At 53.2% G+C, this 17,190-nt stretch overlaps 3 protein-coding genes, 1 non-coding gene and 4 pseudogenes across 4 annotated transcripts, besides 9 other annotated features; 1 reads left to right on the forward strand and 7 right to left on the reverse strand.

Annotated features, from left to right (window-relative positions):
• Window positions 1-1,186: a sequence feature (areas merged during assembly that could not be assigned to a particular haplotype. This can correspond to areas where the two haplotypes were merged or to regions with more than two copies in the genome that were merged during assembly.).
• Window positions 670-701: a microsatellite.
• Window positions 1,089-1,853, reverse strand: Tc00.1047053506603.20 (annotated as a pseudogene).
• Window positions 1,187-1,509: a sequence feature (heterozygous, non-Esmeraldo-like haplotype).
• Window positions 1,510-17,190: a sequence feature (areas not merged during assembly with more than two copies in the genome that could not be assigned to a particular haplotype).
• Tc00.1047053506603.29 lies at window positions 2,117-2,416 on the reverse strand (annotated as a pseudogene).
• On the reverse strand, window positions 3,842-5,773 carry Tc00.1047053506603.35 (annotated as a pseudogene).
• Window positions 6,505-6,526: a microsatellite.
• Window positions 8,336-10,666, reverse strand: Tc00.1047053506603.40 (trans-sialidase, putative; the record flags this gene model as incomplete). Its single annotated transcript, XM_803707.1, has 1 exon — window positions 8,336-10,666. The coding sequence occupies one exon, from the start codon at window positions 10,664-10,666 to the stop codon at window positions 8,336-8,338; it is 2,331 nt and encodes a 776-aa protein (XP_808800.1).
• Window positions 11,140-12,072, reverse strand: Tc00.1047053506603.43 (uncharacterized protein; the record flags this gene model as incomplete). Its single annotated transcript, XM_803709.1, has 1 exon — window positions 11,140-12,072. One exon carries the CDS (start codon window positions 12,070-12,072, stop codon window positions 11,140-11,142), a length of 933 nt encoding a protein of 310 aa, XP_808802.1.
• Window positions 11,416-11,471: a microsatellite.
• On the reverse strand, window positions 12,545-13,309 carry Tc00.1047053506603.46 (annotated as a pseudogene).
• Window positions 14,475-14,495: a sequence feature (AT_rich).
• Window positions 14,667-15,360: a mobile genetic element.
• Window positions 14,687-14,912: a mobile genetic element.
• Tc00.1047053506603.50 (elongation factor 1-gamma (EF-1-gamma), putative) lies at window positions 15,835-16,251 on the forward strand (the record flags this gene model as incomplete). Its single annotated transcript, XM_803708.1, has 1 exon — window positions 15,835-16,251. One exon carries the CDS (start codon window positions 15,835-15,837, stop codon window positions 16,249-16,251), a length of 417 nt encoding a protein of 138 aa, XP_808801.1.
• Tc00.1047053506603.60 lies at window positions 17,105-17,177 on the reverse strand. The gene has a single exon. It is a non-coding gene; the product is annotated as a tRNA-Phe (tRNA).

Raw genomic sequence — 17,190 nt, forward strand, 5'->3', positions numbered from 1 at the left:
CCGCTCCCTCCACACGAGGTGTTTGGTCTGCTCTCCTTGTGGTGTCGCAATATTTGTGTGATCGCCCACTCAACATCCGCCAACGGCACAGCACCAGTCCCAGGTGCAGGAGCATCGCACAGCGCGCTCTCCCAGCAGCTCATACCCTGTTGCATAACCGCACGGCAACCCCGATTGTGATGCGCAGCCCTGAAGCGGAGATGCAAAGAGTCATGCGGACGGACCTTCTTTCACTGCTCTCCTTTCGGGGAACTCGACAACAAGCGTGCCGGCGGTGCGATCATTATGACCGTTCCATCCGCACTGCCACTGGCCAAGGGGTTACTGTGAGCTCACCGCGTAAAGGTCACCGTGTCCGCCGTTGCTCTCCCGCCGCCCCACGACCACGCCGGCACTTCCAACAGAGCGGATCGGAGCGTCGACAACGGCAGCCACAGGCGCCAACGCACCGAGTCCAATGGTGCCCGCTGCGACATTCCAAAGCGCGCCGAGAGCTTCTCTAGCAGTGCAGGGGCAGCTCACGTGTGTGCAACATGGCGTGTGTGTGCATTTGCTTGTGTGTTTGTCAGCGCCTATACATGCAGAGCAGCTGTGCGGCACAAGAAAGTCCAAAGAAAAGCAACGGCAGAGAGAGAAACGGATAGCACACACGCAAATCACTCATATCATCACACACACACACACACACACACACACACGCAGCCCGCGGAATGGGTGCTCTCAACCACAAAACAATGAAAAACAATAAAACAAAAAGCCGAAGCGTGGGACGACCAGCGCACACACTCTCATTGCTCCTGTAAAGCAAAACACACACACAGGGAGAGAGAGAGAGATCGCCCACTCAATGCAATAAAAACAGTTACGGTGCTCCGCCCATGCAGCCAGGCAGGACGGCAGCGGTGCGTGTGGTGCAAAAGAGAGCACCAACGGGCCTGCATGGGTGTGCATGCATATATACAATGGGCACATTATGTGTGTGCTTCGTGGGGTGAGGTGAGGGCGAGAGTCCATGCAAGGGGACACACACACAGAGAGTGAAGGACGAGTGTGTGTGCGGGCGGTGCACGGCTCTCTCTCACTCACTCTCACGCGGCCACCACCGCAGCCGCAGCCGCACACGCAACAATAAGAAGAAGTAAAAGAGGGGAGGTGGTGTGGAAGACCGCGGTGCTGCCGTCACTGTCGCCAGTCTCGTTTGTCTCACGTGTTTGGGTGGTGATCGCCGGTGACTTCTCGGAATCTCCCCGAGTGGCCGTCGGTGTGGAAGTGGCGTTACCAGCTGGGCGTGCTTCATGTGTTTTTGCGACGTCGGTCGGTGTATGGCTGCTCCTGTCAGCCAACTCACCACCGCCTGTGGAGGCCGGCGTTTCAGACAGCTGTTCGGTATTGACTGAATCTGTCTGCGGGGGTTTCACAGGCTCTGGTGCAGCACCCGGTGATCCTTGCGCCTGCCCCTGCAAGGCGCTGGTAGCAGAACTTGACGACGGCAATGGCGAGGCCAAAGTGGCGTCTGTGGTTGCGGCTGCAGGCCGGCCACGAGGGGTGACGCTGGAAATCTCAACCGCCGTTTTGTTTACGCATTTCTCAACTTCTGTGTCGTTGTGCGCGGGTAACGTGGCATTTACACTCGTAATGAAAGACATTCGACAAGATACTCGAATCATGTCCAGCACTCCCTCTGCGAGTTTTTCGATAGCCTCAGTCACCTCCTCTGGAGTCATCGTTTAATCCGCATTATCACGATGCGGAGCACTCGATGAAGTCTCCGCCGCATCACACAACCAGGCACCGCACCACAGCACGCAGAGGCCACACACCAGCAGCACACGGCCAGTCATCATCATCGCCATCACTCCTCTCACTTGCGTGCAGCCCTCAGCACAAACTAACTCCCCGTCAGCGCAGAGTGAAAGCAAAAAAAGAGACAAGTCACACAGCCACGCACCGTCCCATCCAGCGATGAGAGCCACGCTCAACAACAATTAGGTGGACGCCGCTCAACAACAACAACAAAAAGAAAACAAGTGCTCCTCGCCCTTGTCCCGTTCCTCACACCCCCACAGTTACTATTACCGTTATTTTCTCTACTCCGTCCCTCACCAGCACGCCACGCTCACTTGAACACACGCCCCTCCAGCACAGGCCTCGGGATCGTCGGGCCCTCCCAGCACAGGTAGTCCGTGATGCGCTCCCGCTGCGCCGCGACGTCAGCGACCTCCTCCCAGTCGAACAGCTCCGTGTCCTCCACGTCCTCCACAATCGCCGGCATGCCCCGGCCGCGGAACACCCACAGCGCCACAATGTCGTGCCGCCTCTCCTCCCCAATGATGAGTGCAACGCCGAACGCGTACTTGCGCACGTGCTCCATGCGCTGGAACCACCCGCGGATCAGGTTGGCCGTCATGAACTGCATCTTGTTGTCCTCGTTGTGCTTGGAGCAGACCCTCCCATCCTCTCAATCCACGGTCTGGGTGCTGCGAGAGGCTGCCGAGAAATGCCACTTTTGTGGAAGATCCAAATGTGCGGAAACAACGGCCACCCTCACTCCCTCACACCTCCGCTCCCTCCACTCGCCCGCACACAAGGGCGGTGTCATGGGGAAGGGAAGCCCGCCGCACAGCGCATGCACAAGGGCACAAACAAAAGCAATGCCATCCACGTCGCACCGCAAGATAGAGCCATGCGCCCAGCACACACACGGCCGCAACGAAAGAGACGGGCGGATCCAAGTCCACGCTGCAGTCCTTTACTTCCCTCCGCACCCACGGATTGGCAAAACGACTCACAGTGACGCACTGCACACACCATCCGCTTCCCTCCGAGTGCACTCAGCAGGCCAGCGCCCAGTCACCCTCGTGCCATCGCAAAGGGGAGCACAAACAATCGTCGTCGCGGACCATCGGTGCCACTAGCAGGAAAGAAGAAGTGGGGGCATGTCAACAGCACGGCCAGCAGAGGGACACTCAACGGGACACGGAGACACACAGCGACAGTGGATACGGTAACAATGGAGGCACGCTGCGGTGAGTTACCAAATAAAAGGAAAAAGTGAGATTCCGGCATGACCCTCAAAAGAAATAATTAGGGAAATTTAATTCGGCAGAAATTTTATTTCATGTGCCATGCAACGCAATAGAAACGACCTTGTGTTTCTGTATATACATATTGCCCGCGCAACAAAAATTAAAGAAAAGTGTTCGTACTGTTCCACGAGCCCACACAACATCCCTCACATTTCATGCGGCATCCGGCCTGTTCCTCCGCTCCCCCTTTCGGGCAGTCCGTGGGACGCACAGCAATGAGGCCGGCACCGTGTGTGGGCAAAAAAAAAGGCAAACAAGAGGGGGAAACAAATCACTCATCACGGTATTTATCAACCGAACACCGCGTAAAGAAAAAAGCAACAGTACTGATTATAACAGATAAACTGCATTAAAGGTAACATTGAAAAGTAAAAACATTGAAAGAATCAACAAACAGTAAAACGTTAAAAAATAAACAAAAACGGTGGCATAAAAAAGGGCGAGAAATGCGGCACGTATTCTCCGTGAGGAGTCGCAAATCCACACTCTGTGGCTCAGAAGACTGCCGCCCCCCAAACACAATCCCAGAAGCAGCAACACACAAGACACACACACACGCACGGTATTGTTACCGCTCAAATCACGCAGTATCAATTTCACGTCGTTGGGAGAGGGCGAGGCGGTCGTCGGGACTCACGCCGCTCCAGACCCTGCGGGCTGACTATTTGTAATAGGGATTCATGTCCAGTGGCATTGCGTTGTGCCCATTCATTTCTCTTCGGTAATATCCCCAGCAATGTGCTCTCTGACGCTGTCAACTACTCGAATCTTCTCAGATGGCGTCGGAGCCGCTTCCCTCGTCGGAACGGGGACCCTGTCCTTGAGTGCACGCATCGCAGTGGAATTCCGTAGGCGGTTGTACAGAAAAACGTTCTTCACCGTCACATGAGATTAGTGCCCACCGCACGCCCCAAAGCGAACCCTCAGGACCTCAGGTGGCCTCTCGCCCGTTAACGGCACCTCTTCCTCCCCCAGCGACTCGCCATCAACGTCCACAGAGGCCTTGTTGCCTTGCAGCATGAGTGCCACTCGGTATTCTTTCCTCGGCTCCCAAGTGCTGCTCCGTGTTGTTGTCTTGCCTTCGAACGTCGTCTCCCACTTCTTCTTGTGGCTGTACGACAGTCCCATGGTATGACTGGACTCAGTGTCCGCCAGCATCGCAGTCAGTAGAGGAGTGCTCCCGCTCGGAGCCTCTTCGATGGTCACCGACGCTACAAGTGTGAAGTAGTGGCTCAAAGATACATGACGCACATTATCACCCCGAGTGTTCACAGGCCATATTGCCCTGGACTCAAGTCCCGTCACTTCTAACCCATCGTTGGCCTTCGCTGCATTCGTCACCGTTGCATTCAGGCAAGGGTACTCGTCGTTCCACCTGTCATCACTGGCCGCACCGGACAAAACTGCCACCAGCCACGCCGTGGGTATAGACAAGCTGGAGAAGAAAATGCCCTTTTGCGTCCAAGTACTGGGGACGGACCTGACCGCACTCAGTTCCTCCGTCAGGCCGCAAAGTGAGATGACACGGCATTCACCGTTGCCCCTCCCTTGTAAAAGATGCAAACTTCCATCCGAGTACAGCAGGTTGCCGGCGAGCGTCCAATTCGCAGCATTGTCCACGGCAACCGGTCCAAGAGAAAAAGTGCGGTTGCTGTCCGTGACCCAAAGGCAGAGCGCAGTGGCCCTTTTCTTCCCGAGGCGTGCCCTCTCTGAGTGTACAGCACGACCTCCCTTTCCTCAATGGTCGCGGTGATGAGGGCATCCACATGCAGGCTTTCCTTCTGAGGGACTCCTGATCGGGCGTTGACCCACACGCCTTAGAGTGCCCCGATGGCCTCCGTCCACTTTGTCCCCATGTCACGCGACTCGTACACCCTCTGGCCATTCTCGCAGTCAACAATCATGAGAAGTGATCCCTCCCATCCGGTGAAGCGGGGGTTAAGGCAATTCGCAGGGGAAATGTCTTCACAGAGCGTCCAGATACTGCCGTTGTCCGTCGAATGCACGGTCATGGAGTAAACGTCTTCCGATTCATCCACCGCCATCAGAGGAAACACAAGCGTGCCATCCTCCATCACAACACCTGCGCCACCAGAAGCAATGAACTCCGTCCATTCACCTTGTGAGAAGCAGAAGAGATCAGTTTCGAGAGTGGTTTGGGGTCGCCCCATTCGATCCGTCCACTCTGCTTGCCACCCGTGGGATTCGTGACATCACCCACAACCAGTTTCACCTCCAAGCCGCCCTCTCTCCAGCACCCACCTTCGTAGGACACATCAGAGCCTCCAGTAAGAAGAAACACTCTGTTGCCCTTCGTGATTGTTGTGGGGCGGAGCTCAGCACCCAAACTCTCCTCTCCCTCCGCTGCACCAAGCACAGTGTGTGCCCTCCATGTATCTTTTATTGACCCCACCAACAACAGTGGACCAATTCCACGCAGAGTCGATGTACCCCGCAACAGCATCAGAAGAAAAGGACATAATTAATTGACCACATTGATATTCGGCATCAATGTATCCTTCAAAAAAAAAAACAGCAATTACTCCACCAGCACTGACGAGAGAGGGTGCAACAAATGAATCCCTCGTCGTAACTGGAACAATCCCATCCTTCGGCTGCACCAGCGTCGTCTGCGCCACAAATAGATCGACTCCCCGCGGCAACTCAACATTTATTAAACCACTCATCGCATCATCAATGGGATTCCCCTTCGGCTCGGTGACAGGCGTGGGCCTTCTTTCGGGTGGTGTCGGACCCACATTGATACTTCAAACGTAAGCAAACTCAAGCTTCATCTCGGACGTGTTGGTCGCCGTGTTGGATGCGGGACTCTGAACGACGGTGTTGGGTCCGTCAGCCGCCGCAGACTGTCGCCAATCCTCGTGTTGACGTGACGGCTCAGCATTAACTTGCGGCGCAGTTGTCCCACCAGATTTTGTGTCATCCTTCCCTTCACGGGGTGGCGGCAACTGACAGATGCCCGCCTGGTCAGCATCGCTGCTCCGTGCAGGCGGATGGATGGTTCCATCGGGGGAAATTGACGCCACCACAATTCATAAGGGCCGGCGTATTTATGTGACGTCACGTTCATCGTGGAAGCAACGGTGGCCTCTTCCTCTTTCGTTGCACAGCTGGCAGCACAGTTGCTACATGTGTGCATCGCATTGGCCTCATGGCACACAGCACCCAGCTCACCATTCCTGCAACGGATGCGCACATCAAAGCCTCTGAAGGTATAATTCTCATGCTGAGCCTCAGCACTGGCAGGAGAACAATTCCTCCACGCCCACACACATACGCACGCGACAGCTCAGGCTGCCGTCACTCGGAGCACACGACACATCCGCAGGCACAACCACCGCATCCGCATCACCAGATACATGTCCAGGACTCCCAGCAGCCGTCACGCACACGGACAAGCAGCAGCAGCAGCAGCAGCACGAGAGCGCAAGGACCAACACGGCGCCGCACCGTCATCATCACCCGTAGTGGAGTCGCTGGAGCCAGTCAGCTTATCGGTGAGGCAGATGAAAAAGAATGCAACAAGAGGGAGAGGGACGAAGTGCAGCGGATACAGCGAGAGAGAGCAGACAACATGCGGAAAGGGCAGCAGGCCCAGCAGCACAGTTCACACACCACGAGACGGCATCCACGCAAGAAAGGCACACAACGCCAGCAGCCACCCACCATGCAGGAGGAGAAGATATCCACCACCATCTCCTCCCAGCTCATTCCCACAGCCAACGGGAAATGGCAAAAACCCACGGCCACCACACAACGCACACGGAGCAAGCACCCACCACACCAGCCACACGCGCCAGTGGACTCTCATCCATCCATGACGCGGCAACAAAACTTCCAGCCATCCCGCCTTCAATGGGACACGGAGCCAAACTCAACGCAGTCACACGCGGTGCTCCACACCCGCAGGAAAGGAGACTCGGACTGCGCACTCCCTCTCCCTCCTCCCTTCTCCTCATGGCCACGGAGGAAGACAACAGCCGCCACACGCAACTGCCAGCATGCACTGCAAAAGAAGCATTCAAATCCACTGCAATGTGCATCTTGTGTGTGTGTGTCTGCAGAAACACAAAGCAAAGAAGTAGGAAAAAAGAGAGCAGAGTATGTGGAGAGACGCAAAAAAATGTACAGCGGAGGTGCATGGCGGAAGCAACAAGAAGAAGACCGCTCAAACTCACGACTGCACTGCAGTCCAGGCAGTGGCAATTCACACAAGATTTGTTTAAAACAAAAAACAAAAAAAAACAACCTTCCCCTTTATCTTATACAAACCCCATCACACAAAATAATTATACATGAAAAAGAAATCATCCATTACTGTTCCACACAAATTTAAAAAGCTGCCGGCTGCCTTGTGGCCACACCAAACTGTCTGCATATATTTTGCCCAAAAAAATTTTAAAAACATATTTAAATGTCTTTCAACCGTCTGACCCTCTGTGTGTCCGCACGTCGTTTATATTTCATGGGGTCATCTGCGTGTTGCTGCTCCCCTCAGCCCTCCCATCGGCGTGTGAGTGCGGCCCGCAGAGCACAGTCACTCGTGTGTGGGGGACTGAGAGAAGCACGCAGAAATGACGGCGGTCGCGTCACTCCATCGGGAGAGTGAGCGCAGCAAAAAAAAAAAAGCATCGGGGGAAAAGAAATGCTCACAAGACCGACACCGAAAGGACTGCCGGTGCGTAAAATGCACACGCAAGGCACAAAAAATTTACTTTAAAGAGCGGCAGGGTGTGGCTGTGTGTGTGTGGCGCTGCGGGTGTCTGCCAGCCCTGGCCGCAAAGAAAACAAAACAAGAGGGAAAGAAATGTGTGCTCCGCCCCACCGGCCCTCGTCGCACGCCCACACGTCACGGCTCCCTCAGCGCGCCGTTCGTCGCGGCCCCTCCTCATGCGTGCAGCAGGCGAGGCGCACAGGGCCGTCGTCATGAGCGTGTCGGTGGGTGTGCGAGTGGAGCAGTTGGGCGGGAAACACACGGCACCCCTCACAGGAAGAGTGCAGAAGAAACAATTAAAAGAGGGAAGAGTAGAAAAAAAAAAACGTCCATATTGATTGCCCCCAAAAGCAAAAAAGAGGGATGGGAGATTAGAAAAAAAAACACGCACAAAAAAGTAAAAGTAAAAAAAAAACATGAATATTTTCCCTTACGGAGAGTAATCCACTACCAGGGGTGTGTGCGTCGGTGGTGGGGAAGGGCTGAGATGCTCCACGCAGAGGCCACACACTCCTCAAGAAGCGGCAATCCCCCACAATCCAAGCAGAAGGAGCAGCGGCAGCAGTCCGCCTCCGCAAACAGTGCTCCCATCACCATGTGCCCCGCCGTCACGAGCGGTACCTTCACCCGTTGCTCCTGCCGCCAATTTTTTCAGACCTTTCAGCTTTGGAATAGAAATTTTGTTTGCGTTGAGGACGCGGATCTCATTGTCATCCAACGGGCGGTTGTACAGCAGGACATTCGTCGCGGTCACAGGCACGTCTTCTTTGCTCCCTGCGCTGCCTCCATCCCCTCCAATGTAGAAGTGGGAGATTCCTTTCGAATCCGTGTTTTTCAATTCACATGACGCATCTCCCACACGCTGACCATCGACGTACGCGGAGCCCTGTTTTCCGTTCCGTAGCACAATGGCCACTTGGTGTGTTGTCCCTGGCTCCCAATTACTGCGGAGCTCCTTGGTCGTTTTGCCACCGCACAGCACCTGCCACTTCCCCTCTTTGTCGTACGACAGTCCCAGGAGCACAGGATTCTTATTGTCATTCATCGTCGCACCCATCAACGGAATGGGGGTATCTCCCTTCGGCACACCGTGGATGGACACCGTCGCCACAAGAGTGAAGTTGTGGTTCGCAAAGTAGTACAGCTGATTCTCCCCCTGCTTGCCAACAGGCCACTCCGCCCACACTCCCTGGAACGTCACTCCATCCGCATACCCTGTTGCCACTCCATTCGTTCCTTTCTTTACTGTGGCGTCCACCCCGAGGTACTCGTCCCTCCATGTGTTACCAGAGAATTTGCCGGACAAAAAGCCAACCAGCCCAGCCGTGATCTTAACGGTGCTGCAGCCATTGCCAGTTGAGGGATTCGTCGCAGCAGTTGAAGGGCACAGCTTGGAGACACGACCGTCCACCTTCTTCCAGGTGGCCAGCACCTCCCTCACGTGCTTCAGCTGCGCAGTCAGACGCACAGAGACCATGCCGAGTGATGATTCCCCACCGCCCTTCTCGTAAAGTGCAATCAGCCTCTCATTATTATTATTTCCACTTCCAGCACTTTTGTACAGCAGGGAGCTGGCGGCAGCGTCGTCGTTGCCGGACACAGGCCCAATATCAGCAATGTGCGTATTGTCCGTCAGCCAAAGATGAAGTTCAGCCCCTTCGTTTCCCTTTCTGTTTGAATACACCGGCACAGTAACGAGCATCACGTCCCTGTTCTCAATCGTCGCTGTGCTGAAACCGCTCCCAACGCCCTTCTCATTTCCCTCGTGTTTGTTGAACCACACGCGCGAGAGTGTCCCGAGGGCCTCCGTCCACGAACCCCCCTTGTCACCGGACTCGTACACCCTGCGGCGGCCATCATCACAAGCAGTCATCATCATGAGTTTGTCCTTCCACTCCACGACGGAGGGATCACTGCAGCCATCGGCAGACATCCCCTTCGACAGCTTCCCACTCTCATTGGCTGAGTATATGATCAGCGAAACGGCCTTTCCATCCTTCTTCGTGCCTTCCACGGGCAACACAAGCGTACCGTCCTTCATCTTAATACCCGATCCGCCGCCGCCAATCAGCCGTGTCAAAAATTCCTGTTGTTTTTCAAATTCAGTCCACGGGATAACGGAAGCGTCTTCCCAATAAATATATTTTTTACCGCTGCTCCCATCATTACTGACTTTTCCCACAGCCCCCAAAAGTCGCCATTTAGCTGCTGCAGCTGTGCTACCAACGCCTTCAGTAACTTCAAAACTGTAGGTTCTAGCAAACATGTGAATATCACTCCCATTCACAACTGTTGTTGGCCGGCTCACACCCACTTTTTTCCGGTTTTGGGAAGCAGCAGCATCCTGAGCTCCTGTTGGGGAAGGACACTTCCCTTGTTCAAACTGACATTCCTCCAGTACTTGTGTCTTCAGTTTAGTTGTATCCAATTCTCTTGATTCTTGATCGGTCCACTCCAGGAGCTCCGAGGCAATCCCAGTAAAACCGCTGTTACTGGCTTCCGTGCACTGCGCCTCGGCAACAGCAAAAACATCACCATCCATCTCAACAAGAACTGGAACACGTAAAGAACTCACTGTTTCTCCTCCTTTTTTGTCTCTCCAAACAAAATGGGTTTTCGGTGAAGTTCCCGGAGCTGAAGCCCCATTATCAGTGGCTGTAGCTCCACCACTGCCGCAGCAAATCATCACGAAAAAGAGGAGCAGCACCGCGGAAGTAAACACACGACGGGACATGTTGGATCTCTGCGTCTCACTCTCTCTTCCTTCCCTCCTCCCGTTTGATCCGGTCACGCGGCGACGGTTGTGTGTGCGGGGTGCCTTCACTGCAGCAACACGTGAGTGCATATAAATATGTGTGTGTGGGCGGTGTGTGTGCTGTTGGTCCTTTAAGAGCCTTCGAATTTCACAGTAGCGATTAGCGCTTGGTTGCTTTCTTCGTAAGAGAGTGAAAAAAAATGAAGAAAAACAGGCTAACAAAATATGGGTGAAAGAATAAGCACCGCCACCCACCCACCGTAAGTGGCACCATCATCCCCGCCGCAGTCACTCCCCACAACAACAACTCACGCACACAGACACACGGAACGAGAAGGAAGAACAGTGCACCGGGAACACACAGCGATGGTCACCACCACCAATAGCAGGAGCCACGCTGGGTGTGTCGTTATTCACGCGTCAGCACGCACCGAGCAACGCGAACACAACAAACAACCAGCGGGATGCAAAAGAGCACAACCGCCCTTCGCAGCAACCACACGCTGCCGCCAGTCGTTTTAATTCTTGTCCCTCCATCGCACCCGCTCCGCCACTGGCGCACATCACCCCGCACAGTCGGAGAATCCCACATCGGCCGATGAGCAGCAAAAGAGAAACGGCAGCACGTGCAGGCGCTGTGCGGGAGGCGATACGCACGTACCCCAGGCACCCTCAATGACATACCACCCAATCAGCTGCATGCCGCCAACATTGCACCCGCAACATGGCAGAAAAATGAATTGCAGGCTTTTTCCCTCCTCGCAAAAGCCACCGCAGCCAGAATCTTGTGTGTGTGTCTCTGCGTTTTCAGTGTTCACGCCGCTCCAAAGCATGTACGATGTGGCGTGTGTTTCTCTGTGTGTGTGTGCGTGTTTAAATGTGCTTGTGTGTTTGTCAGTGCCTATAAGTGCAGAGCAGCTGTGCGGCACAAGAGAGCGTCCAAAAAAAGCAACGGCATAGAGAGAAGCGGATAGCAAACACGCACTCCCACGGCGTCGGAACAGACGATGTTCTGGAAACCCAAATCGGCGGCTGTGGGTAGCTTGGTGCTGCAGTGGAGAAGGTTGCGGTGACGGGCATTTCCTTGCCAAACGAAATTGAACGTAAATCTGCTTTTTTCCCTTGTGGCTACCGTCGGAATCGTTGTCCGCAGGATCGGCATAGCCGGGAGGAAAAACTAGGCGGTGAATAAGGAGGTTCTTCGTGAAGACACTCTCATCAGGGCGGTTCCTATAACTTCTCCGCAAAGACTTCGGTGGGCGCTGCTTGAGGACACCTTTACACCTCCAGCTGCTCGTGAGATCCGCCAGCGAAAAGCGTTTTGCGACACCTCGTGGCCCGGGTGGAACAAATGGCCGCGCCGCAGGAGGGAACTTGGCCCGCGACGACCTTTGTCCTCCCGCTCGCGGGGCGTTCCTTCGTCGTAAGGGCTTTTTCTTCCGTTCTGCCTGGCCGCCGCGCTTCCCTCTTTTCTGCGTCTCCCCTCCTTGTTTCATTTCGCCGCGGCGCTTCTGCCCATGGGAGGCGCGGTGCCATCATGTCGGCCCCACTCCGTGTCAAACGCCGCCCTCTCATAGGAGGAGACGTGTGCTGCGCGTGTGTGCCTGGGCAGCGGGGACGTCTCGTCACCAGCCCACCACCTCCCAGAGACGCTGGTTGCGGGTGGCAATGCGATTGGGGCGGTCCAAATGCTTGGCATCAACTAAAATGAAAACGATGCTTTAGCAGTCTACTGTTGTTTTCCTCAAATGAATGCGGGAAAAACAAAATCCAAGTTGCACCAAAGGAGCCTGACAGAAATTCAGGGAAGTCCTTTGCAATTGTCAAGGTTTCAACGGACAAAGACAACATATTACTGCGCATGTTTTCTCTTTTTTTTACCGGTGTGCCATTGCCATTTGGGATCGTTTCACTGCGTGAATAACTTCCAATAACACTTTGTGGCGTCTCGGCTTTTGTCTCTCTCTTCAAATATACGACCCCTTGATTGTCATGAAAACACACACTGACGGAACTTGACCGACCCACGACACAGAGGGCAATGAGTCACATTTGTTGCGCATGCATCGCATAAGCAATAATGTCCACATGGAACGAGCACCGTTTCCTTGGGAGAAAAGCACACCACGCACCTCTCATGCTCATCCGTCCGTTTATCATCGTCACCATTTTCTAATCCATGACACAATCGCTGTGAGACTGCTGTCGCATGGCCTTTTGATGGTGAGCTGACGCCTTCTTCACCAAAACAAAGCGGAATTAAGCCTTCAGCTGACAGCAACTGGCCCAGCTTCTTGACGACATCACAAAGTGAGGATGAAACTGGATGCCATGCTGCTAGCTCCGGCGTGTGACAACGTCCGGTAGCATCAACGTATTTGTGGTTGCTCGCTATCCTGCAGCCTTGTTCCGCGCTGAGGAGAAACGCCAGAGGAGGCTCAATGGGGTACAAGTGCGTCAGCCATATCTGCAAGGGCAAGACATAACGATGTGGTGGCGCTTGCTCACGGCTGTCTGGAGTTAAAGAAGTGTGGTCACTGTTGCTCTTCTTAATGGTAATAGGAAGCCCACCATAGATGCAAGGCTTTTCCTGTTGTGTCACTCCCAAGTGGCGTCACGACAGTAGAAATGGAAGGTGTTACACAAATTCTCGACGTCATGAAGGATGCGGCCCAGAACTTCAGGCTTACAGTGTGGGGAACAACTAAAAAAGCGAGTAATAATTTCGTTCATGTTATGTTTGATTGTATGCTTTCCCCTAAAGGGCAGAAGGAAGCTTCTCAGGAAAGGGAGAATAAACCATGCAGTAATAATAGGGTTGTGAGGACTTCGTAGAAAGAAAGTCACAGTATCTTCTTTTCAAATTCGCATTCCCATTCGTAAACTAAATACAAGGCCTCCCTCTCTCTCTTTCTCCATATATACAGTACAAAGGAAATAGCGGGGTGCGATGGAAAAGAGATTTCATCACTCATATAGATATTCAATTACAGAAAAAAGTCTCTCGCAGAAACCCGCATCTATGGGCAGGAGAAAAGAGATCGAAATTTACTCGGTGGGTGAAAAAAGGCCTGAACTCACTTCAAAAGTGGTTTCTCCAGCGGGCTCCATGCGTGTGTCGCCTTTCATCGGCTGCATCGGCAGACAACGTGGATCCGCGCCTTGAAAAAGCCATGCTTCTGGTAACGATGTATAAGATCGGGAAAGAATAATTTTCCACACGCCCCTTCCTCAAGCATGCGGCACGTGCAAGAATCCCAAGCTCATATCGCCAAGACAAGTTCCATAAAACAACCGTCCAAATCAATGGAACGCAATGTAAATTTCCAGAATCCAGTGCTAAATAGGGGTCCATTGCATTTCTGTTGCTTGTTCATCGTGTTTTTTTTCCAAATAAATTTTATAACCCACAAGCCGGCCACCGTCTTCGAGCACGTCCGCCCTGCCGAGTGGGAACGTAAAAGGTGGTCCTGGCCCCGGAGAGGGCGTGAAACGCACACGATACGCCATGCCACCGAGCTAGCACGGTGGAACGATGATCCCCCGCTGCCGAGAAACAATGCAATAAGGAGCTACACAATTAAAGGACTCTTGTTGAGTTCGACAATGTCGCTTTTTCATTTCCATATTTGTCGAAGAGAAAATTACACCCTCATGATCATAAATTCTGAAGCAAAAGCGGATTTTACTCGATGGTGCCACTCTTTTTCAGGTGTTGGGCTAAGCATATCTTTTTCTACCTCCGGCATCCCGACAAAAGTATTTTGCCGTCAAGTTTAACATTTGTTCAACAGAACCGCTGTTCTCCCAATAAGCGCACCGCACGGCGTGACGCCAGTTTGCGCAAACAGTTCTCCTTCCTAACACTGCGCCCCATCGAGCAAAACAGCGCCTCACGATAATATAAATAAATAAATAACAGAAAATAAACGAGCAAACGCCGACGTCTCGCACGCAATAAAAGCTCCGGCAACCAGGGAACAAACACCCCTTCAAAGGTGCTCGTATAGAAGCAAATAGCTATTAATCGCCTACCGCAGTTTGCTACAAGCCAAACGTCCCAGTGGAAGAACTAGCAACCCACAACCGCTTATACAAAGCAATATTGGGCTGGGCTGCTGGCCGCAACCTGAAATGATCTAAATAAGTCAAACATGATGGATGAAAGGAAAAGTTAAATAGAGAAGCCATGGGTTCGCCACCTCCTCATTGTCTGCTCCAAGAATATATATTCGGATTGCCACTCTCATGACACGTTGTATTTTGTTAGTAATAGAAATATTATAACTCACGAAGTGGCAAACTTTGGACTCCTCCTGTCACAAGACCCCGCCGCTCCCCTTCGCCAAGTCCTGAAGTGTAAACAGGCGACCACGAGATATACCGTCGGCAGGGTTTTCTGCTGACACCACGTAAGCAAAGGATGCCTGTATCCCGCGAGACTCCAAAAACTCATGATTCAGTTGCAGCTCCCGCGTAAGGCATGTAATTTTGAACTGCCTTTATTCGCCGCTCCTTGTAGCAAAGTATTGTCACCAAAATGTCCATAGTGAACCGAGAAATGGGAAAGCAACCAAAAACAAGCTGCGCACAGAAATTGCCTCGGCCTGCATGATAAGAAAAGGGATTCCTCTTCCATTTGCTTCCATTAATATTATAGTTACAGGGATTTGAAGGAACAGAAAACTTATTCGACTATGAATAGAAGAATCAGTCCTAACGGCACACGACACCTAAGCGCAATTAATGATAAACTTGGGATTGTCCTCAATAATGTGTCTTAACGCCTCACCGTCACCTCACCCCACGAGGCACACAAATAATGTGCCCATTGTATATATGCATGCACACCCATGCCGGGGCATTGGTTATTTTTTGCACCACACGCACCACCGCCGTCCCGCCTGGCTGCATGGGCGGAGCACCGTAACTGTTTTTGTTTTGTTTTCATTGCATTGAGTGGGCGACCTCTCTCTCTCTCCCTGTGTGTGTGTTTTGCTTTACGGGAGCAATGAGAATGTGTGTGCTGGTCGTCCCACGCTTCGTTTTGTTTTTTATTGTTTTACTTGTTTTGTGGTTGGGTTTACTCACTTCGCGGGCTGTGTGTGTGTGTGACGATATGAGTAGTCTCCTTTTGTGCTATCTGTATCTCTTTGCCGTTGCCTTCTCTTGCCCCTCTTGTGCCGTGCAGCTGCTCTGCAACTTTAAGCACTGAAAAACACACGGCACATTAAAATACACACAAGCACACATACGCCATGTCGCTCACGCTGTGGAGCGGTGTGAACCCCGAGAACGCACGCACGCACAAGCTTCTGGCTGCTGCGGCCCTCGCCAACGTTGCGGTGACGCTGAAGGCGTGCGAGTACGGCCGCGAGAACGAGACGGCGGAGTACTGCCGCAACTGCAGCCCGTGCGGCCGCTACCCCGTGCTGCAGACGGAGGAGGGCTGCGTGTTCGAGTCCAACGCCATCCTGCGCCACATCGCGCGCCTTGACCGGAGCGGCGGCTTCCTGTACGGCCGCACGCCGCTGGAGGGCAGCCAGGTGGACATGTGGCTCGACTTTTCGGCAACGGAGCTGGACGCTGCCTCCGCACCGTTTGTGCACCACGCCTTCCGTGACGAGCGCAGTTCTTTATTTTGTTATGTCACTTATTTTTTTTATTTCTCTTGAATCGATTGTATGGCGCGCGTTGCGGTAACTCGCGCCTACGGGCTTTATGGTGTGGCAGCTGCGCCGCAGCAGAACGTGTTTTTTCCCGGCGGTGGTCGATGCGTCCGGCCATGTGCCAACAACCGTTCTGTGGGGAAGGCGCTGTTTTATTTTGGCTTACCATAGAATTGTGTCCGCGTTTTTCGAAAAAGTGGCTCTTTTACCGCGACGGGATGGTTAAATATCAGATAATCAGGGCACGGAGACGCAGCTTCCAATGGCGGTGCACGTTTCTGGCGATGTCTTTCGAAAGGCTCTTTGGTGGTAAACGCTTTTGCGGTGGTCGATGCCTTCCAAATATGCTTTTTTTTTCGTGTGCGCTCTAGCGTTACATAGAAGCCCGCATTCCATCCAACTATTCTGCGGGAAATTCGCGTCGTGGTGCCCTTTGCGGTGCGGAAATCGGCGCCTCGACGGGTGGCAGTAGCGTCCGCCCAATGCCCTTTTTTTTTTCTCCGCACGCCTTGTTCCGTGGTCGCGGCCGGCGTGGCTGCTGGGCTTTTTCGCAGTCCTTGATCAAATAACGCCCCGCGGTTTCGCAAGAGATTGCTGTTTCCAGGGCCCGTTGCAGGGCATAGATCCCCGCATCCGCGAGGTTACCGAAAATTGGTTGCTTCTTGCGGTGTGTGTTGTTGGCGCTTGCGGTTTTTTCTTTGCTTTTGTCGCTTTTCCTAGAGGACACCGTGGCAGAACCACGCGGAAAACAACGGCAACATCGCCCAGGATCGGTGCTGTTGGCGTTCGTCTGTGTTTTTTCCTTTTTTTTCAATTCTCGTGTCCATGAAAAAATTTAAAAAAGTTTTGGGAAAAACTATGCCGCGACCCGGGATCGAACCAGGGACCTTCAGATCTTCAGTCTGACGCTCTCCCAACTGAGCTATCGCGGCTTCGGCTTCTTTC

This window comes from Trypanosoma cruzi, genomic scaffold (genome assembly GCF_000209065.1).
Source record: "Trypanosoma cruzi strain CL Brener 1047053516653 genomic scaffold, whole genome shotgun sequence".
Taxonomy (NCBI): domain Eukaryota; phylum Euglenozoa; class Kinetoplastea; order Trypanosomatida; family Trypanosomatidae; genus Trypanosoma; species Trypanosoma cruzi.